This window comes from Anopheles bellator, chromosome 1 (genome assembly GCF_943735745.2).
Source record: "Anopheles bellator chromosome 1, idAnoBellAS_SP24_06.2, whole genome shotgun sequence".
Taxonomy (NCBI): Eukaryota; Metazoa; Arthropoda; class Insecta; order Diptera; family Culicidae; genus Anopheles; species Anopheles bellator.
In genome coordinates, this window is record NC_071285.1 from 43,466,100 (window position 1) to 43,487,205 (window position 21,106).

The 21,106-nt window shown below is 48.0% G+C and overlaps 6 protein-coding genes across 8 annotated transcripts; 4 read left to right on the plus strand and 2 right to left on the minus strand.

The window, feature by feature from the left end:
* Positions 1 to 14: 14 nt before the first annotated feature.
* LOC131215663 (probable ATP-dependent RNA helicase Dbp73D) lies at positions 15 to 2,543 on the plus strand. Its single transcript, XM_058210054.1, has 4 exons — positions 15 to 46; positions 115 to 1,879; positions 1,956 to 2,129; positions 2,208 to 2,543. Exons 1-4 carry the CDS (start codon positions 24 to 26, stop codon positions 2,541 to 2,543), a joined length of 2,298 nt encoding a protein of 765 aa, XP_058066037.1. The 5' UTR covers positions 15 to 23.
* Positions 2,544 to 3,084: 541 nt separating this feature from the next.
* On the plus strand, positions 3,085 to 5,862 carry LOC131206315 (uncharacterized). The gene is made up of 2 exons (XM_058198830.1): positions 3,085 to 4,484; positions 4,562 to 5,862. Exons 1-2 carry the CDS (start codon positions 3,467 to 3,469, stop codon positions 4,651 to 4,653), a joined length of 1,110 nt encoding a protein of 369 aa, XP_058054813.1. The 5' UTR covers positions 3,085 to 3,466; the 3' UTR covers positions 4,654 to 5,862.
* On the minus strand, positions 5,792 to 9,658 carry LOC131206314 (probable RNA helicase armi). The gene is made up of 3 exons (XM_058198829.1): positions 9,407 to 9,658; positions 9,094 to 9,338; positions 5,792 to 9,020 (listed from the first exon to the last, which is right to left on the minus strand). Exons 1-3 carry the CDS (start codon positions 9,612 to 9,614, stop codon positions 5,904 to 5,906), a joined length of 3,570 nt encoding a protein of 1,189 aa, XP_058054812.1. The 5' UTR covers positions 9,615 to 9,658; the 3' UTR covers positions 5,792 to 5,903.
* Positions 9,659 to 11,211: 1,553 nt separating this feature from the next.
* On the plus strand, positions 11,212 to 13,302 carry LOC131216360 (protein arginine N-methyltransferase 7). The gene has a single exon (XM_058210830.1). It carries the CDS (start codon positions 11,245 to 11,247, stop codon positions 13,300 to 13,302), a length of 2,058 nt encoding a protein of 685 aa, XP_058066813.1. The 5' UTR covers positions 11,212 to 11,244.
* A 267-nt stretch (positions 13,303 to 13,569) lies between these two features.
* LOC131216084 (ubiquitin-conjugating enzyme E2 variant 2) lies at positions 13,570 to 18,050 on the plus strand. The gene is made up of 5 exons (XM_058210489.1): positions 13,570 to 13,748; positions 14,652 to 14,806; positions 15,376 to 15,518; positions 15,609 to 15,734; positions 15,815 to 18,050. Exons 2-5 carry the CDS (start codon positions 14,785 to 14,787, stop codon positions 15,953 to 15,955), a joined length of 432 nt encoding a protein of 143 aa, XP_058066472.1. The 5' UTR covers positions 13,570 to 13,748; positions 14,652 to 14,784; the 3' UTR covers positions 15,956 to 18,050.
* A 94-nt stretch (positions 18,051 to 18,144) lies between these two features.
* On the minus strand, positions 18,145 to 20,831 carry LOC131205830 (cytochrome c1, heme protein, mitochondrial). Of its 3 annotated transcripts, none has more exons than XM_058198093.1 (4): positions 20,669 to 20,831; positions 19,888 to 19,941; positions 19,251 to 19,826; positions 18,145 to 19,158 (listed from the first exon to the last, which is right to left on the minus strand). In XM_058198093.1, exons 1-4 carry the CDS (start codon positions 20,738 to 20,740, stop codon positions 18,931 to 18,933), a joined length of 930 nt encoding a protein of 309 aa, XP_058054076.1. In that variant the 5' UTR covers positions 20,741 to 20,831; the 3' UTR covers positions 18,145 to 18,930. The 3 variants fall into 3 exon arrangements, with proteins under 3 accessions (XP_058054076.1, XP_058054075.1, XP_058054078.1); XM_058198092.1 differs by having other exon boundaries at positions 19,897 to 19,941; positions 20,669 to 20,829; XM_058198095.1 differs by having other exon boundaries at positions 19,888 to 19,982; positions 20,698 to 20,755.
* Positions 20,832 to 21,106: the final 275 nt, after the last annotated feature.

The window sequence follows — 21,106 nt, forward strand, 5'->3', positions numbered from 1 at the left end:
AATTCAACGTGCTCGCTTGTGCGATGGAACTCTTCACAGTGAAACGGTAATTTACGGAAAAAATCTCCTTTATTAATGCATTTACTAGATATTCACTACTGTGCTGTACTGTAGGTATGACGAAACGAAGTTGAAAGCGGAGGACGAAAAACTTCAAGAGGAACTAATCCTGCAGCAGCTGCAGGCCCGCAAGGAAAAAAAGGCCAAACGAAGAGCGTCAAAGGTACAGCCTGTGGTGTGTGAGGATGCTGCACCAGAAGCAACGACCGCTGGAGCATCGGTTGCTAACGAAGCCTCGACCTATGAACCGACCAACGCTAATGTGACACCACATCCCTCCGAAGGAAATGAAGATGTTGACCATCTTCCTGTCGAGGGAACTGCAAACGAACAAGACACCGGTACAGACGACAATCACGTGGAAGATCAGACCGAACCAGAGCAGCAAGCGGAAGAAAACAAGGCCTCGCAGCTGGAGGACTTTATCGTGCTGGGCGGTGATAAGTTGCACCGCCTAAAGAAAACCGACGAAGTGCTGCCACCGTGGCTTTCCCATCCAACCGTCATCGACAGTGATTTGTCGGGGAAAGGTCCTTCCATAAAAAAGGCGTCCTACCTGGATGCAGCATTGCGTAGCAATCTGAAAACGATGGGCTATGAGCGACTGTTTCCAGTGCAGCAGAAAGTGATTCCCTGGATTCTGGGAGCGCACGCAAAACCGGCGCCTTTCTGGCCTAGAGATGTTTGCATTTCCTCACCTACCGGCAGTGGCAAAACGTTAGCCTTTGCTGTTCCAATTGTACAGCTATTGCTGCGACGAGTTTCCCCAGCCGTTCGTGCGCTTATTATCCTGCCAGTGCAGGAGCTGGCCGAGCAGGTGTATGGTGTGTTCGCAAAATTGTGCCAAGGCACGAAGATCACGCCGATAGTGCTTTCGCGAAAGCAATCCTTCCAGCAAGAACAGGCCAAACTGGTCTACTCATTGCACGGTCAGTTTGTTCAGAAGACGGATATTGTCGTAACGACGGCCGGACGCTTGGTGGAACACTTACACTCAACAGCCGGCTTTACTCTGTGTCATTTGCGCTTTCTGGTCATCGATGAAGCGGATCGGGTGATGAATCAGATCCAGAACGATTGGCTTTATCATTTGAACAAACACGTAAAACAAGAATCGGACGACTATTTGTTGGGCCGCACCGTTGGACAGCTGTCGCAGACCGAGCTTTTCGATCGCCCTCGGCAACCACACAAGTTGCTCTTCTCGGCTACCCTTAGTCGTGATCCGGAAAAGCTGCAAACTTTCAAGCTTTTTCACCCGAAACTGTTTACCGCGGTACGTGATTCAGTCGAACGGACCACCGCTCCGACGGGCAGTAGTGATAAATTCGGGGCCCAAAACGCACTCCTACGACGCGGCAAATTTATTGGACAGTACACCACACCGGCGGAGTTGCGAGAATTGGTTTGCTATACACAGTTCCGCATTAAACCTCTTACGCTGTTTGCCCTCATCCGTCAGGCGGGTTACCGGAAGTTTTTGGTCTTTACTAACAACATTGATGCTTCGCACCGGCTATCGTTCGTATTGCAGCGACTATTCGGCTCCGATATGGTGATCGAAGAGTGGTCGTCTTCGTTGAGCCCAGCCGCGAGACGCTCCGTTTTGCATCGTTTTAGTTTGGGAAAGGTGAATGGTATCATTTGCACGGATGCGCTGGCTCGCGGTTTCGACATTGACGATATTGAAATCGTCGTATCATACGACATGCCGCGACACATTAGCACGTACATCCATCGGATCGGACGTACAGCGCGTGCTGGTAATCGCGGCACCTCGATCACACTGCTGATCGATGAAGAGAAAAAGAAATTCAAAGTAAGTCGTCCGAGCGTGACTCTGCACAGAGGATTGTTACGAACGAAAAGAGTTTCTCTTGTTTTCTTCGTTGCAGACCATGCTGACGGATGCTGGCAAGGAAGAACTTGAAACGGTCGAGATTCAGTCCTCGATTGAAGAGGAATACGCCGGGAAGTACTCGGTCGCACTAAGCGATCTTCGGGATGCATTGGAGCTAGAGAAGCAAATCATCACCAAGATACGCAACGGATTGACCATCGCTAGTCTGGTTAGCTGAACGACTACACTTTCCATGTCGATGCAGGGGAACGCAATGCCTCTTTAACGATCCTTTCTTTCTTCGTAGACACATGTAAATCTGCTGAGCAAATTAAAAGATCGAGTCCACATCGATTCATCCAGCCAATCATCTGAGGTTATCAAAGCGTTAAAACACTTGCCGAAAAGCTGGACCAACGAGGCCATTGAAATCCGCGCCGAGCAGAAAAAGAATCGCAAACGAAAGCACGAGACGACCGAGAATGCGGCTATACCGGGTGCAGATACTTCGGAAACGGCAAATGTACTAGAACAAGGAGAAACTAATGAAAGCGAACCAACGAAATCAAAACGTACGATTAAAAAAGAACGTTGGAGAAACACATTAGGTAAAATGGAGCAGAAAAAGACGAATTCGGAGTAAGTATAAATGCCGAAATGCAATCGCTTGGGTAAAAATAAATAAGAGACGAAAGACAGAAAGCATTGTAGAAAGCTTAGTGATTTCCTTATTTTTATTTTGTACTTATTATCGATGAGAACACAATTATATTTACAGTAATACATTTTCCAATTTATGGAAACAATCACAATGCTAGCAAAGAGAATGTGTATCTTTTCGAATATACATGATCGAAAACCACATAGCTGCTCGTCGAATAAAGGATAAAAATGGCTCTTAGCCGGGAGAGAGATATTACAACGATATTTGAGTCCAACGTTCAAGAATTTCCGATTAGATTAGTAAAAAACGAGCATTTCAAATTGAAGAAGAATGAGCAACCAATGACAGTTCCGCCTTCGATGTCAGGCCATCGCGACCCAAATACCAATGTACACCGTGTGGAACAACCGAAAATACCCAATACACACGAAGTCACGGGCACTCGCGTCGTTTTTACGTTGCGTACGGTGTACGCGAGAAAAACATGACAAAGTTGCGCACGGTGTTTGTTTATAATCGATTCTGTGAAATGAAACGCAGTCGTGTCTAGGCGGACGTGTCTATTGTTTCCCGAAGCGGGCACGGCGGTTAGTGCGTAAACCTTATGTGATCAAATGCAGAAAAAACCAGAACGGAAATAGCAACGCGTCTTTCACCTTGACCGTACAAACTGCAGTTTTGCGAATGTCCAAGACTCAAAAGCAAAGAGAAGAAGTGGAGGACGGGAGCAACGCCTGGATGACGCGCCCGTGTGCTAAAAATAATCCGCATCCTGATTGCACCGAAAACATCGCCTGATGTGAATCGCTTTTACGGTGGACCTCGCCGCCCAATCGGCGTGTCTTTGGCACTTTCAGTGCGTAGTACGCACAGTTTGCGAAGTTACGGAGCTGGCATTCGCAATGGGTGAGTTGGAGATGAACTTTGGCGAGCTGCGGGACAAGAATGAAATCATACGGAAGTATGTGGAAAACCTGAACCGTCTGCGGGAGCTGGCGGCGCGGCAGGGTCAGATTAGTGAGGGCGAGTTCAACAACTACCTGATCCGGCACTACTTCCACAACAACAACATCATTAATTACATCTTCGACAAGCACACGAGCCGAATCCTGCTCAAGACGGTGATCGAGCGGAAAAAGAAGATCATCAACTTTATCTTTCTTTTGCTGACCGTGTTCGTTGTGTTCTCCTACAAGCACGAAGTGTCGACCGTTGTTTTACGCCATATTCAAACTTTCATCTACCCTGGAATGCGTTTCTGGCGAAAGGCGACCGTCCCGATCATCACAAGCTATCCGGCACTCAGCGAGTACTACGACGAGAGCTGCCTCCTGACCAATCCGTACTTTCAAGTAGAAAATCTAAACTGTGACCCGTGTGCGGACGTCACGAACGTACTCGACTTCGACTCGTCCGGGCTCGATCCGTCGTTGGGTGTCCATTTTCCGTACATCTTCCGCAGCCAGAAAGAGTTGGTCGATCTCTCCACGGTGCAGGCACTGTACGAGCGGCATCGCTCGGTGTTTGCGAAGGATGCGTACAAGCTGCAGTCGACCGATGCGTCGGTCCGTAACCTGGACGATCTTTTCCGGGTGTTTGCCAATGTGACCGGGCACGCTGGTACCGGCCGTTCACCGCCCGAAAGCCATACCGTGTGGCGCTGCAATCGAATGGAACCAGCTCGATTGCTGCGTCGTTTGTTTCCACGTCCGGCCCGGCTGCCTGCGACGGGTGTCAGTTTGGAGCGCTTTCTGTTGATCGACACACCGGAAGCTCCATTGTACAGCATCCCGGATGCGGAATGTGCCAATATGTTTGTCATTCAGGGCAGCGGAAGCAGAATGTTTCTGTTGCGGCCAACGCATGAATGTCGCCACCGCTGCAGGACACTTTCCGTGCGACTACCACCGCACTATGGATGTAAGCTACGGGAGTGGAACCGAGGATAGTGCCGTCCAACGATTGTCTAACGTTTGCTTCCTTTATTATTTTTGTAGTAATCTACAACTGGTGGTACTGGCGGCCCGTATCGCTGCCGGACTTTGCAGCCAAAGTGCCCTCGATCAGCTACATCGGAAGCTATTGCTGAGAGGTGCAGGTGTAACGGAGGCATGTGTTTCGTGAACGTCTTCCTTGAAACGTCCTTCCAATCGTCACTTCCGGGCACTTTGGACAGCTGAGAGACGCCATTTGCAATTTAACGAGATTATAGTATGCAAACAGTGAGATGGAGATGTACACAATCAACGAATATTATCGCTCAAGAGGACGAAAGCATACAGCGGCAGTGAGTGAGAGAAATAGAGAAATCAACATATAGAGAGCTAGGCGACAACTCAGCTAGCTTGGATAGGAAGATCCACGAATCTTGGCAGCATAAATTGAAAAAGCAAATAGGCTACCGCGAGCTAAGAAGTTGCTTCGATCGTCCTCAGAAATGTGCTTTTCTTTGACTATTACCGCGTGTATATTATCAACTTTGTTTATTTATTAAAACAATTGCAGACTGTTCGCGATGTGTCTGTACTAAAAACCAAAAATCAAAACAGCAACAAAAATTAAACCAAAAAGTAACGGCCAGAAACCGCACGAAGTGAGAAGTTTGTAGCCAGCCGGCGCCACCCCTGCTGTATATAGATAGCATTTAGCGCCTCTCCTGTAAAACTGCACAAAATCCGTAACCATCGATAGACGGAATCCCGGTTCACCTTGGGATGAATCAACATTTAGGTAACATAAACGCCTCCCACCGTCAGTCAAGGAGAAGCCCAGCAAAGTAGGATCACAGCTGAATGGGCCGCCCGAAGGTTAAATTGGAATATATTTTGTGTACAAACTGCATGCATGCGCTATGAGTGGAATGCAATGTGTTTCCATTAGCGACAAAAATATCATAAAAGTCACATGTCCGAATTTCGATGCTCGACATTGGAACACTCCTGCAGCACGGCTGACTGATGATTTGGCAAGGAATCTGGTTTTCCAATATTGATTTATACTCACGATTGACGGAGCGCAGCGATATCAGTATGGCAACACCATTTCTCGTTGCATCGCGCGACCCTTATGATATTGACGCCTGTTCATTGAAGAAACGAAATTCAGCCAATTCGGTGAGTGTGGGTGATATAGCTTTCGATTGCCTGCATACGCCCCAGCTTCAAATCACACAATGCAATACAGTGAAAAGAGCAATGGGAAAAACCAACCAACCTAATTTTGTTCGATGGTACGCATTTGGTACAAAACATGTTTTATTTCATACTTGAGTGGAAATATTAATAAACTGCAAAAAAATTCACAGTACGTTTCGTTTTAAAAAAATATGTTTTATCGTTCCTACAGATCGTCTGTTGTAAGAACTTTGTCTTTCCACTTAGTGGTTTCCTTGCACGCAATTCCGACATAGGTTCCGTTGTTGATGGCACGATCCAAGATCTGCTTCCAAATCGGGTCAAGGCACAACAGCTTCGGATTGCCGACAACAATCAAGGCGACCTTGGCACGTGAGATAGCCACGTTGATTCGTTTTTCGTTCGCCACGAAGCCTAGTGCTGCCCTCTTATCCCGCTCCATATAGATTGATGATGAGCGAACCGTGGACACAATAATAATGTTACGCTCCTGACCCTGAAATTCTTCGACAGTGCCGACTTTCGGTGTTTCGTTAAATTGGGCTGCACTAAAAATGTGCAGGATAGAAGTTATCTGCATCGTGTACGGCGTAATGATCCCGATATCTTGGTGTCCATAACCCTTGCGGAACAGATTCACTACCATCCTGAACACAGTCTTCGCTTCCGATGGATTAAACCACGAGGGGCTGTCACTTGACTGTAGGTTGAGTCCGTCGACACCGTGGAAAAATACTCCGCAGTCGGGCGTTTCACGCTTCACTTCCAAGAGGCGGTGCAGGATGCCCAGCAGCTTCGTGTCCGAAGCAGTGTTCTCCGAGTGAAAGGGAATCAGCTTCCCACCGTAGAATAAATCATTGTATACGGACAGCACTGACGGAATTGAGCGATAGTTGATGCGCAATTTGCTCACCAGCCGCGGATCATAACCGTCCGCCTCGGGAAACCGGAGCTTATCTACAGCGTACATTGGCGTGGACTGCAGCAATCGCTCCACGAGCGATGTACCGAAGTGGTCTTTAGCATATCGATTCATGGTGACGGCCCCGAGCTGCTGGGGATCGCCAACCAGTACCACAGTGCCGGTGCGGCTGCTCAAACAGATCGGGATGAGCGATTCCGGTTCGAGACACTGGCCCGCCTCGTCGACGATAATGTGCGTAAAGTGGTTCGGGGGAAAGCGTAGGTTTAGCAGGGTACCGATGCAGTTGCAGGTGCTGATCGTTACGCGATTGCAACCGATGTGCTTCGCCTGCAGCTTCATGCGCAATCCACTCGCGGTGGTGATTATGTCCTCTCCTACGGCATTTTTCTCGTCACTGATGCTTACCGTGGCGCAGTAGCCGGCAAGGTCGGGAGGAATTTGTTCCCGTTCTACCTGAGTGTTGCTGACGAGCCGTACGAATTCTCCTGGCTCCAGCAAACCGGTTTGTGCAAGGCGTTGCGTAATTAGATATGCCGCACTGTTGGAAGGTGTGGTGACGATTATTCTGCAGTCCTTCATGTTTGCCACTAGCTGACAAATAAGTTCAACTGTCGTGAGCGTTTTACCCGTTCCGGGAGGTCCAAAAATAATATATGGAAAAGGGCGAGCTTCGGAACGCAACACGTTCACAATGGCCGCCTTCTGGTATACGTTCAAGTTGTCGTTGTACCATCGAAGTATCCCCTCATCATCGCCGTCCATTAACACCAATTCTTCTCTCTCGTTCAGATGCACATCCAGCTTCGGTTCGTTAAACTGGATACGCTGTGGGAACAAGTAATCGGATCCCATCACCTTTGTTATCTCCTCCAGTGCATGGTGCTGCTTACGGAACACTCCTCGCCCAAAATCAAAATGAACCTGATAAGATTCCCCGTTATAGTTCTGATGAAATGCGGTGTTGAACAACAAGTAAACTTTATCCCGCGACACTTTGTGTATGACGCCTTGAAAAACGCTTTGATCGCTGCTGATCCTGCCTTCCGGTGCCTTCGCGTATGCCACGTTGCCAACAATCAACGAGTGCCGTGACTCGTGAACACCCGGCACGGACAGAGTTAAAAACTGCTCGTGGCGTGCAAACGTAGCCTTCTCCTGGTCATATTTCCGGAACTCGATTCGTTGGTGAATCTCTTCGAGGTACAGGAACGTGTGGAACTGTCGCCGATAGTTGGCCGGTCCTAGTGCATCTTTCATGTTGTATGGTGGCTCGTTGAGGCTGTCCCTAATTTCCGAATCTTGTTCTGTCCCAGCAACCAGTTCGAACAACTCAAACGGCACCTCAAAGTGAGGAATTTGCCTCGCTACAAAGTTGGGTGTTTTGGTTATCTTTCTTCCGGGTATGATCTGGGTCGCCTTCCTTTGCGAACTGTTAAAAGCGGCGAGCTTGCGCTTAAAAAAGCTGTCCGTACGAGGGACGTTTGGAATCTCCGAAGGAATCATGTCCTCATCGCTGACGCGTATGAGGAACGATCTTCCAATGCGGAAACCGCCGCCGAAACACCACACACACTTTTCCTGGCTACGCCCGTAATGGTTGCCGGTGATTTCAAAGCGATACTCGGCCGTTTCGCCAGGAAACAGCCAAATAAGGCTGTGAGTGTACGGTTCGACTAAGCGAAGCTGTGACGTGTTTAATGGCAGCATAAGTTTCTCTATCTTGTGCTTTTTGTCAGACTCATTCCGAATCGTTACCGTTCGCACGATCATCTCATCAATGTCTTTGAATTCGACCTCAAACTCACCAATCAAGCGCAAACCGTGTTTGTCTTCGTACAGATCACTGGTAGGACGCTTAGGCTGAGGTAATGGAGTGACCTTTTTTTGATCACCTGCCCTCGCATCGTTTTGGCGTTGAAGGGATACACCAACAAGCTTCACGCTGATGCACCGACGTGCTACAGATTGATTCTCTACAGCCTGATACTGCACCGTATCTCCAACCTTCGGGGTGTAGTTTGCGACCAGCGAAGCATTGTTGTAAAAAAAGTATTCGTCCTTTGAACGTACTTCACCAGCCTTCCCGTTGGCTACTACGACGTTCCCGGTGCCGGACATCATGCGAGATGGTCTGAGTGCCTTGACGTCCAACACTTCCCCCTTTAGATCGATATAACGACGGTCTACTTGGACGTCGCAGGAGAGGATTACGTAGTCACCGATTTCCGGAACGAACGTGATGTGTGTTTTGTCGCGCTCAACAATGATTGCATCATCTGTGTTGGTTTCCACCGTGATTGTGTTGCGGTCCTGGCTAATAACTTTGCCTGGTTCGTGGCGTTCGGTTCGATCGTAGTACACAGGTCCACCGTCCTCATGTGCCACAGACGCTTCGCTCTATTCATGACATGTTATAAGAAAAGAGGGGTGTTGTTGAAACACAATGCTATTAGAAAAATGTAGTACTAACCTTTATGATGGAGGTTTCCTCGGTCATTTCGTCTACCACCCAGTCACCTTCGTGTACGGCGAGAATTTTTACCACCTTCGTCGAACACTCATTTGTAGTAGGATCAAGTTTTTGATAAACCAGCAGATCAAGTCGCGTATTCTCTTCAACGTGAACACCACTAGGTACCTGTTTAAGCAACTGCTTCGGAACGTAGTAAATTCCATCGACGATGAAATTCTGCGGATGTACACTGGTAACTGTGCCTGCAGTATGGGAAAAGACGAAAACGTTGCATTCATAACCACCAAACATCGCAATGGCATCTACTAACCAGTTTTTTTGAAACAATCCGTCTCCTTATTTTCTTCTTTTTTTCTTTGCTTAGTCAACATGTCGTTTTCTAACTTTTCTTGGGCCGCCAATGATTGCTGCTGTAACAGACTTTGTTGCAATCTTTGAATTTCTTCGCGCAACGCATCTTGATCTGTACTCAAACTTTGGGAGACTTTCCGAAAAACCCACTTTCCCAAACGAAACATCTTCTGTCAACAAACTTCCGTGCTGTGGACTCCGAACGTAAAAGGTGGTGTCCCACGCTAATGGTGTCCCAGGAACTTGTCGATCGAATCGTACTGCCAGTCGGTGTCCTTAATGTAGCTCAATTCCTTGCGTAGATTTTGAAGACGCTTGACGTGATTTTCTAGCTGCAGATTATTTTCGCACATTTCAACGTACAGGTAAAACTTTACCCGTACGATGCCCTTGTTCGAGGGCGAAAGTTGTTGCTCAACTTTGGGCTGCAAATGAAAGCAACGGTGACGACGTTAAAGACTACTTTGTAACACGGCGTCGCATGAGGACCCAAACCGTTACGATCATGCCATTTACTGTACTCACGCGACTCGATGCACAAGTTGCTGGAAACCTGCTTAAGAGTAGTTAGAAACATTTGCTTCGTACATGGGGAGGTAGCATTTCATAAACTTAACCCTAACCTTAATCGTTCATACACTTTTCTGCCCAACCCATGAGGGTTGCGTACACCACATTTCTTAACTTACCGTCACCTTCTTTTGCAACATGGCATTTTGGCTGCGCAGTGCGCTGTCATTGTGCCTCAACATACTAACTTCCAGCTTCAGTTCCTTGACATAATCAACCGTCCCCTTCAAGATGGTTCCCTTGTTGACCCGTCCATCCTTCCCGTTCAGCTCGTTGCTCGAACCATCGAAGGTTTTGGGCAGAAGCGTTCCAAGTTCTTTGATTTTGTCGTTAATATTAAAACGACGCCGCCGCTCGACTTAAATAATGTGAGAGGTACGGTTTCTGCATTAACGATTTCGCGTACGCAAGGCGCAAGAGGGGACGACCCGTCCGTGCTAATAATCGGGTTCACAGCGTAACAAGCTTCATCGTAAAATGATAGCACAAAACGCGCTCCGCACACACCAGACGAATGTAAACGCATCTTACCACTGGCGGCCTTTCATACGAACCAGTTCCGAATGCCACTCCGACGGTCACCGGTTCCGTAGCAAAACCCCCATATTTTAGCTCATTGGACCGCAATGGTGTGCAAATGGCGCTCGTTCATCTCCCAGCAAGCTGAATGTGATACGGAAAAAGTCGATTTGGTTTGGAATAATAACCTCAAAATGGCAAAATTGAGCACGAGGCAGAAGAGCATGATATAAGGTTACGGCGTTTGATGGACCTTCTCCAGCAGTTTCCCGCACCGGATGCACAGGAAATTTTATTGATTAATGGCCACGATCGCAACAATTTCGGTCCCAATCCCGGAGATAGTTACGTGCAATGACTAATGCGGGGCTAGGATTTACAAAAAGCACCTTATTCGACGAGAGCACACTTACGCTACTACTTACGATCGCTTCCTTTGGAGTAATATCGCCACTGGACATAATTTGAGCCTCTTTCGCGCAGTAATATGCTGAGCACACAAAAGCCACCAAACCTTGTTGAAGACCACACGCAATAGCGAAAATATGGATTCGCGGAATGACAGCGCGCCGACTTAGCAACCTTGAGCGTCAATGAGGTTGTCACAAGCAAGCATCATTCGGTCGGCAATACAAAGTGTAAACAAAACACCACATTTTCGACCGGTTCACGATATCGAGAGCGGAATATACATTTCTTCGCCTGAGGATGGCCAACAACTACGCAGAAAGTGTGTTGTCCGATGACGATGGGTTCGATTTGCGCCAAGAGATAGCACGCAGCGCGTTCGCCGACATGTGCCACGATTGGGAGCGTAACGAGAAGTATGACCGCGCGCTTCAATTGACGATAGCCAAACTGCACAAAAATGGCCGAGAGGCACACGTGCTGGACATTGGAACGGGAAGCGGTTTGCTAGCGATGATGGCCGTTCGGGCTGGCGCTGACAGTGTGGTGGCCTGCGAAGCATTCCGCCCGATGGCCGAATGCGCCGAGCGGGTGCTGGCGGCGAACGGTGTTCTGGATCGTGTACGGTTGCTAAAGAAGCGATCGACAAAGATAGTAGTTGGTCCGGGCCGCGATATGGACCGTCGTGCAAATGTGCTGGTGACGGAATTGTTCGACACGGAGTTGATCGGCGAGGGTGCCCTTGCCACATATCGACACGCGCTGGCGCACTTACTAACTGAAGACGTTCTTACGATTCCGCACACGGCCACGGTATTCGCTCAAGTGGTTGAATGTCCGTTGGCACTGGGCTGGCAGCAGCTGAAGACTCTCTCTAACGCTGATGGCGATATTTTACTCCGCATTCCACCGGACGTAATCGGTTGTCGCGGATCGAGCGCTGTCTTCGATGTGCAGCTAAGTCAGTTACCCGTGGGAAGTTACAGGGTGCTCGCGGAACCGGTTCCGGTTTTCAGGTTTGAATGGTCCAATCTAAAAGAACTGAAGCTGCAGCGGACTGTGAAAAGTGTCTGTCACGCGCGCAATGCCGGCTTTCCACAAGCCGTCTTTATGTGGTGGGAGCTCACGATGGACGCCGCGGCCGAAGAATTGCTAAGCTGTGCCCCTTACTGGTCGCACCCTGATTACGACCGACTCCGCAACGAAACGAGTCGCATTCGGCGGGTTCCACCAAGCAACGTCATACCCTGGCGTGACCACTGGATGCAGGCCATTTATTTCGTTCCGCCGGTTAAAAGTCCACTTCTAATGGGACAACAGTTTACGCTTCTTTCGAATCACGACGAGTACTCAATGTGGTTTGAAGTGGGCGAGAAAATGGCCAACAGTGCACCGCACTGCACCTGCGGGTGGCACATTGCTCAATCGCGTTCCCGTATCGGCCAGCTGAACTGCGGAACGCGCAATAAACGATACCTCAACTACTTCGAACGGGTTTTTTCGAGCGACTCGGTTGTGCTGGTGCTGAGCGAAGGATCCTTGCTCGGATTGGCCGCCGCCCGGATGGGTGTTAAGCGGGTGCTACTGTACGAACCGAATACCATTTCACGGCGCTGCATGGAGGCATTTGTAGAGCATAATAGTGTAAAGAATGTACACTTTCTCACTTCGGCCGATTCGCTGGAAGCCAATGAGGCGTCGGCGGTGACACACGTGTTCAGCGAACCGCATTTCCCTTCAGCAATTCTACCATGGGACAATTTGCATTACGGTGATCTGCTAAAAAACTTGCGACCACTATTATCGCCGACTGTTACGATCATTCCAGCCTCGGGCACACTATACGCGCTGCCGGTGGAGTTTTTGGACCTGCAGAAAATAAATGCCCCACTGGGAACGTGTGAGGGATTTGATCTGTCGCCAATGGATCACATGATTGCGGAGCATTCGACTTTCGCCGATACAGCGGTTGAAGCGCAGCCACTGTGGGAGTACCCAGCCTATGCACTGGCCGGACGGAGTCGCCTGATGGAGATCAATTTTGGGACCGATTTCGAGGAAACAAAGAAGGAGCGGGGTGAGTTAGTAATCGCCGATCCGGAACGGCTGAATGGGATAGCTATATGGATTGAGTGGCACCTGGACGGTAGTCACAGCCCAAAAACCACCATCTCGAGCGGACCACTAGTGCCGGTAGAGGAGTCCTCCGAGGAGCCCGTTCGGTGGAACGCAAATTGGCGCCAGGGTGTACACCTGGTACGCCGGTATCCGAATCGGAAGGCCACCATTCCGTGGACGGTAAAATTCAATCCCGTGCTCAATAATGTATACTTTCATTTTGACTATCTTGACCAATAAACGACCACCGTTATACCAAACATAAGAGCCAGAATTGTTACTTGCTTTACAATAAAAGTCTTGGCAGTAATTTCTTATGAAAATTGTCTTTATTTCCTTGTCCCGGTTGATTTTAAAATTCGTTACAGACGACATCCTTTAGCAACCTTGTCACGCCACTGTAAATTGATTTTACTTTTTCTCAATAGATGGCTCTTCTCACTAAAATATCGAGGGGGGAAAAGAAAAAGACAACCGTTCATTTCGTCCGTCGAAGAAGAAGCGGCAGTGTTGGTGTTGGTGACGGCAGTGTTTAGCGGCAGTGACGGTGGTGGTCAATCGGCTGAAAAAAGGAGATTAGTGAGACAAAATCGCCACGGGAAAGAAACACCGCGAGCACCCAAGAAATTAGCGGTGCTAGGCCCCTTCTTGAATCGGCACTGACGTCGCTTGCGTACCTGCAGCGGGTAAGTTTCTTTCCAACCTCGCCGTGGGTTGTGGTGCACAGTGGAAAATGATGAGTTGTGGCGCTCGCAGGGGAAGAAAAACCCATCCGAAGCCAAATGTGTAAGAAGATTAGGCCATCGGAACACGAAAACCCCGGCGGCTGTACCTTGTGCTGCAGACCACTATTGAGGGCCGAAACCGTGCCGGAATATCGTTGGCATTCGTACTAGTCGCTCGCCCGTCTGCTTAGATGGATGCTCCGCAAAATAGCCTTTGTGGAATGCCTTTTTCTTGTGGCATTAGACGGTGAGCATATTCCTTCGGTCAGGCTCGGGATCAATTAGAAATCACGCAAAAGCCAGCTACCAACACGTGCGACCGCCACCAATACCATTGCACGGCAAAACGTCGCCTTGACGAGTACTGTACACGAAATTGGGCATATACACACTGAAAAAAGCAAGAGAAAGTAGGAAGGCTCTTCGGCAAATGCCGCTCTCTAGCAGCGAATCTAACAATCATCACCCTTTGTGAACGAATCTGCCGGATTGGCTAAGAGCATTGGACCACAAAACGGCCGATTCCGGCCAAAGGCGCTTGCCAAGGGTTGCCAGCATTTGGTCTCGGCATACGAGCACCGCGCACCAGTGCAAATGAAAATATACGTTCGACAAAAGTGACAGCAGCCGTGATTATCGGCTCTCGGACAAACGCACACAGGCTCGCTTCTCCGGTGAATATTTGGCTTGCGCGTTGAGGGTACATTTGGTGGCTGTGTTACGGTGGAGAGGTTTTTAAGCAGTTCACGTCCTTTCGGTGTTTTGTGGCCTGCTTTTGGAGTGTTTGGGTGTTTTAAATTTAGTATCTATTCTCGTTCGTTTCTTTATTTCCACACATTGTCACGCTCTGCTACCCGGAACCAGTTGGATTGAGCCGGTGTTCCTCCAGAGTTGAAGGCGTAAGGCGTCGACGGCTGTAACCTTTTGCTTCCGGCTTACTCTGGACGGTTGAACGGGTTTCGGCGCACAGCAACAGAGAGAAAGAAACACGAACGCGATGGCTTCATCGACAGGAGTTGGTAAGTAACCTTAGTAGTAGTCAAGTGACTCCGCAGCAGGAAACAAGAGGCTTCGTCCTTGTCACGGCCGGCACAGGAACTCTGTCCTTTCCAAGAATGTTGTCGCAATAACGGGGAAAATTAAATTGTTTACGTTTACATGTCCCTTACGTTGGGCACATAATTGACTGTGCGGTGACTGAGTTGAGGCTTTATTAAATTATAACCTTACAGTCCCTCGGAGCCCGTGCATGTCCGTGTCCATTCACTGCATACTCTTTTGGATAAATGTTTTCAAATGTTTTCATACCGGTTCAGCTCCCAAAGTTAGGTGCGTTCGATTTCTCAAAATACCATATCCCGTTAATTACTTCATAACCAACCGGTCCCATTCCTTCGTGAATTGAACAGAAATGTTTCGGATCGGTTTGTTAACTGTGTTTCTGCATCACTATGTAGAATCGCTACAAATGGAACAAGCGTTCCTAGATCGTAGCAAACGACAAGCATATTTCGTAGTTATGGAAGGAAAACTCTTTGTGAAAATACGTTGCAATATCTATTCATTGTTCTCATCTCTTCCCTTGCAGTGGTGCCACGAAACTTTCGTTTACTCGAAGAGCTCGAAGCGGGCCAGAAAGGCGTAGGCGACGGTACAATCTCCTGGGGTCTCGAGAACGATGACGATATGACTCTCACTCACTGGACCGGCATGATCATCGGTCCGCCTCGGGTTAGTAGATACACCAAGAGGACAAACAACTGCTCTGCACTGTGCTGAATGATCTTACTTCCATTTTCTTTCTTCGAACCACTCCAAAAGACCCCATTCGAGAATCGAATGTACTCACTGAAGGTCGAATGCGGCGAGCGCTATCCAGATGAGCCACCAACGTTGAAATTTCTATCCAAAATTAACATCAACTGCATCAACAGTCAAAACGGTGTGGTACGTACAAACAAGCGAGCTGTTGAGATGCCAAAAAATTGGATTACAATTTACAATTATTTTTCGTTACATTTGTGTAGGTCGATCACAGAATGGTTCCGGTGCTGAGCAGATGGAACCGTGATTACACTATTAAGACAATTTTACAAGAAATTCGTAGGATTATGACGCTAAAGGAAAACCTAAAGTTAACACAGCCACCGGAGGGTAGTTGCTTCTAGTGCTCTTAAACCAACTGTAACGAAAAGCGGCGCGAGGAAAAGAGATGGATTGCAGAAAGTACACTGATGCGGGGAAAGCTTTTGAAAGCGTTGCGCGCAGTGGATGGGGTGCGGAGGTGGTGAGGAACTGATAATCCAACACAACCATGAACCACTATAGCAAAGCAAAAAGAACATAATAAAAACAAAAAGTAAAATAAAACTGATAAAAGCAAGCCAAGCTAAAGTGAAAGGACAACGGATGGAAACGCTATGGAAGGACTAGTACGCAAAACGTTAGGACAGAGTAATGAAGAAATCGACCATGAAGCTTGTGGTTCCTGCAGGCGCAGGGAGACCATTGAAATGGAAGATTTTTATGGGCTGGATAAAAGCTGCTTTGCTGTGGTTACTCGATCATTTGCCAGTGGACGTTAGCTACGTCCGCACGGGCAAGTAACGATCAATTTCACGATCGTCCTTTACGTGTACCGTTTGGTGATCCACCTGTTTTTGTCGGTTAGATCTGCTGCTGATACTCACATTGCTATGATCGATCCATTAGGGCACGCCGGCCAGTTTTAAGCAGAATCACGATGTCAATATCAGGAAACCTGACGAACGTGGTGTGGTGATGAGTTTGTCTTTCGTCCACTCGGAAAGAGTATGGCATGGTAAAATACAATAAAAACTTAACCCAAAGTCTCTGCTGCTAACCACACTTACCTACCAAAACCATGGGCGCACCTATTATGATTATGATTGTGATTTAAAAGGCCACACAATGAGAAGAAAAAATGAGGAAAGAAAAATCCCAATATGCTTTGTTTTCGAGCGCTATAATATCCGTTCCAATTACCGTGTTAATTCCGTGTTCCGCAAATAACAAAGAGAAAGCGAAGGAACTGTATACACACTGTTTATGGGTTTGATGTTATAAAGTGAAGAGAAAAAACAAAACAACATTCTTTTGTTCTTTAAAATTATGATGCTGCTGTGTTCCAGTTTGAGTCGGCTTGTTTCGACGGTTTTACCAGTCCTACAACGCGTTCCAACAAGCGCTCCACTTCACCATCAGAATAGCTTTCCAGAGTTTTGAACGGGATTGAACGCTTCTAACCAGGAAGGAAAATCTCCTATCTAAACAATGATATTGGAGACGACCCAATGCCGTCAGATTTTGGGCTGTGCAAAAAAAGTACTAGCATTAGACGACGCCGTTTGACTGACACAGGCAAAGTCATCAAAGTTACTGTACTATGTGCGCGGACTTCAAAGGTCGCCGTAGATTACGAAAGTTTATTACAACGGTGCACTAAGTACTTTTCCCTACATAATACGACCGTTTCTAATACTGTAGTAAACCTTTACCGTCGTACTTTCGTATCAAACTTTCTTGCTTGGCTTTTTCATGTCCCGGTTGTAGCGTACATGATGCATTATGAATTATGGAAAGTTATTTGATTATCAGTAGGCAGGAATTAGAGACGAGGTAAAAGACACGTGAATTGAATCACCAGGAAGTAAATATTAAACTTCAAACAAATTGAAAAGATTATCACTCCAATCCTTCGCTAAATAAAGAGAAAGGAAAAGACGGTCAAAACCGCGCATACAAAGAATTAAGAATGAAAACGTGGCTTAAAGTAAAAACAGGACAACCGTTTTCGAAGGCTTGGTCTCTTCGTCATCAGTTCGGATCGGATCTTTGATAACCAGTCCAGTAAGCCTCAATACGATTTAACGTCAGAGAGGATTATTTTCGTTTCTAACAGTATACAGTGTTGGTTTTGCCAGTACACGGACCCTACCACTAAACAATCGCGAACCAACCAAAAACAAGGATTAACAGATACTACAGATGCTCTTGCTGAAAAGTGCACTCCCTGAGGAATCATGAGGAAACAGGAACTGATAAAAATAGAAAAAAATGAATCCTTTGTTTGCGAGCGGAAAGTATTGTGCAAGATTCCGTCTGACACTTAAAATGCCAGGCAGCAGGCTTTCTTTGGCGTTGGAATGGGCAGCAGTAGAAGGGAAAACAAGAGGGGCATTTTGCTTGCAACGATCCACGTTTCGCTGCTGCACGCGCAATAGACGGCCATGAAATATCTGAGCGAGAATAAAACCAATTCTTATTAAGTGACCCCTTTTGATAACTCGCTTGCTTGGTAACAGCCGGGTATAGGAAATGAGCAGTCTATTTGGGAGACGTTTCGTTTTAATGATTTATTTCGTTTTTTGCTAATCACACTGATCAACGCACCGAACCGTTTCAACAGAGCGTCAACAATGAAGCTACAAATCACCAACCTTTCCATTCCCGCGTTCTCCCACAACGATCCCTACCGTCATTCCGTTTTCTAAGCGTCATATTGGGCACATTGATGCCCGTGCCGAAGATGTAAGAGCTATTGTTCGGATGTCCCGTTCGATCTACCGCTCCGTTTTTTATGCGAGAAACACGAATTCTCTGTCAAATTAATGAATTCCGATTCCGAATTGTTTGTGACGATTACAGTACGTTATACGTGTTATGTTTTGTGTTCTTATGCATTTTCATTCGTACAATGGCATGTTAATTGAACTATACAGCATACAGCTGAAGGATAAACTAGCCGGAAACTAGGCAGCAAAAAGCACGCTTTTTCCATTTCACGCCATTTCTGTGTTTGTGTGTGGGCTTGCGTTCTTCCGCGTGTTTAGGTCTACAAGAGAATAAGCGACATCCTCTAATTTAATGCTTCTTATTTTAATGGCCAAGTTGGCAGGTTGGTGGTTGGTTGCTTCTTTGCTGTAAGGTATCCCTCGCTGCACCATAAACACGCACACACACATACACATGAGCGCGCGCGCGCAACTGCATCACAACGATTGCTCTGACGTTGCCACGGATTTGCGTATGGTGAATTATTTTGCTGTTGCTGTCGCTCTTTTGTCAAACGATCCTACGCCGCTCCGCTCTTCAGCCCACCATTATCTTCCACAAACTTCCTTTACTTGCTCTTTGGATGGAAGGAAATCTTTCGCGTCTTCAAAGCGGCCCACTTGTGCCGCTTGATATAGTAGGACAGGGCACCCAGAATGAGGACGATACCGAGCGACTTGATTCCCATGCGCTTGCGCTCATCGTGGTACGGTTCGGCGGCCCACACCAAAAACGTGGAGACGTCCTTTGCCAGCTGACTGGCGGTCGGCGGGGTACCGTCGGAATATTCAGCGGCCTGAAAACACACAACAAAAACCAGGGTTCACTTTCATAACGATTTCACACGCCGGTGGATTCATTCTATTGGTCGTGTTACGGTTTAGTTACCTCGCTGTAGAGTGCCTGGGCCATCGAGATGGCACCGCCCGGGAAGTACGGGTTGTAATACTGCCCCTCGCGCAGCACCACCCCTGCCGGGGCATCACAGTAGCCGGTTAGTAGCGCAAATAGGTAGTCCTCGCCACCGTGACGTGCGAGCGCAATGTAGCTCAGATCGGGTGGGTAAGCACCGTTGTTGGCCGCCCGAGCAGCCTCCTCGTTGGGGTACGGACTGGGGAAGTAATCGGACAGCTTGCCCGGCCGGTTGAAATAGTTGCCAGCCTCGTCTGGGCCGTCACGTACCATAATCTCCTCCGCTTCGGCTTTCGCCTCTGCCTCGGTGTGCGTCACGCCGACCAGATTGCGGTATGCAATGAAGCGCATAGAGTGGCATGCGGCGCACACCTGCTTATATACCTCGTATCCTCGCCGAACCGATGCATGGTCGAGCGAATCGAGGACTCCCTTGTGGTTCCAGGGCAGAGCTGGCGGATGTACTTCCGTGCCCGAGGCGGCTACCGATTGCTCGAGCGCGTACAACAGTGCGCCGGCCCCACCGACTACCACACCGGCAGCGGTGGCAACCTGAAAAGTTGAAGCAAGTTACAAAATTATTTTCAAACCCGAGTAACGACTCAGCAGCCACTAGCAGTACCTTTTGGCTCCTGGTCCATGCACGACTCGTGGAGAAGTTCTGTACCTGTGGCGAAAGAAACACAAAACTGCCGTTACACCGTTTCTCTCAACATTTCTGCCGCTGCCCATCACGGAGAGCCGATCAAATTAAAAAAGTGCAAACAACATTACAACAACGACAATTCGAGTTACATTCACGCTATCGGTGAAAAAAGATAAAAACAATCGCAACCCTTGTAACCAGCTAAATCCGTCCACTCGTCACACAATTACATAATGCAGTGAGTAGAAGGGAAGAAAACACCATGCAACTGATTGGCCAAATTCATCCCCGTAGGACCGTTTGGGGGCGGTTCTAGGGCCGGACACTTTTTCCCATAACGGTCCAAACCACGGGACACGGGACTTTATTGTCCGGTGGCCTCCAACAGCTTCCATCGAGCAAGCACTGATTGGAATTTTAGCACCTAACGTTTTGCGTTCAGGTGACATGTGCGCATCGTTAAGATACTCGCAATTTTTTCGAACTGGCTTTTCATAAGGACTCATCGCCAGCGCCCATCTGCATCTGGAAGGAGCACGAAACATTGCGTGCCTTCCGACATTGGTTACACAACAGTTTTCTGCACCGTGTCCGGGTTGTCGCCGCGACATCGTCGGCCAAAGTTGACGGCACCCGAGAGTTTGTGAACCGCAGACAATCCACGCACACGTACGGACGGCACTCTTTTACGCAACTGCTGTCCCGCGATCCGTCCGGGCACACCGGGTTCAACGGGTATTTACCGTACCTTCTGCAAGGTAGCGCCACTTTTCGGGCTCAACAATCCGGATCCACAAATTCGTCCTACGAACGCCGCCATGATTGGACTGCAACGGGGGAACGTGAAAGATTTCTCGCACACAGTCTGCGCTCTCGGGATTCGGCCGATTTTGTTCGTTCGTTCTCGCTGTGTATGGGTGTTTGTTTTTGACAGCAGCACAAGCAATCTCGTTTGACTGCTGCCAAAGTCGGGCGAAAAATGGATTCGAAAGAAATTCACGAAACAAAGGATTCGAAAGTTTAAGGATTAAGATTTAATGCGGTGTTGTCGCACAATAAGTACCGCTCCGAAATACGGCAATTTTCTATCCCAATACTATTCTATTGTTTCTAAACTAAACTTTCGCTCTTAGATTTGATCGATTTTTGTTTCGTTTCATCGAGTTCGCCAGGTTTTTCAAACACT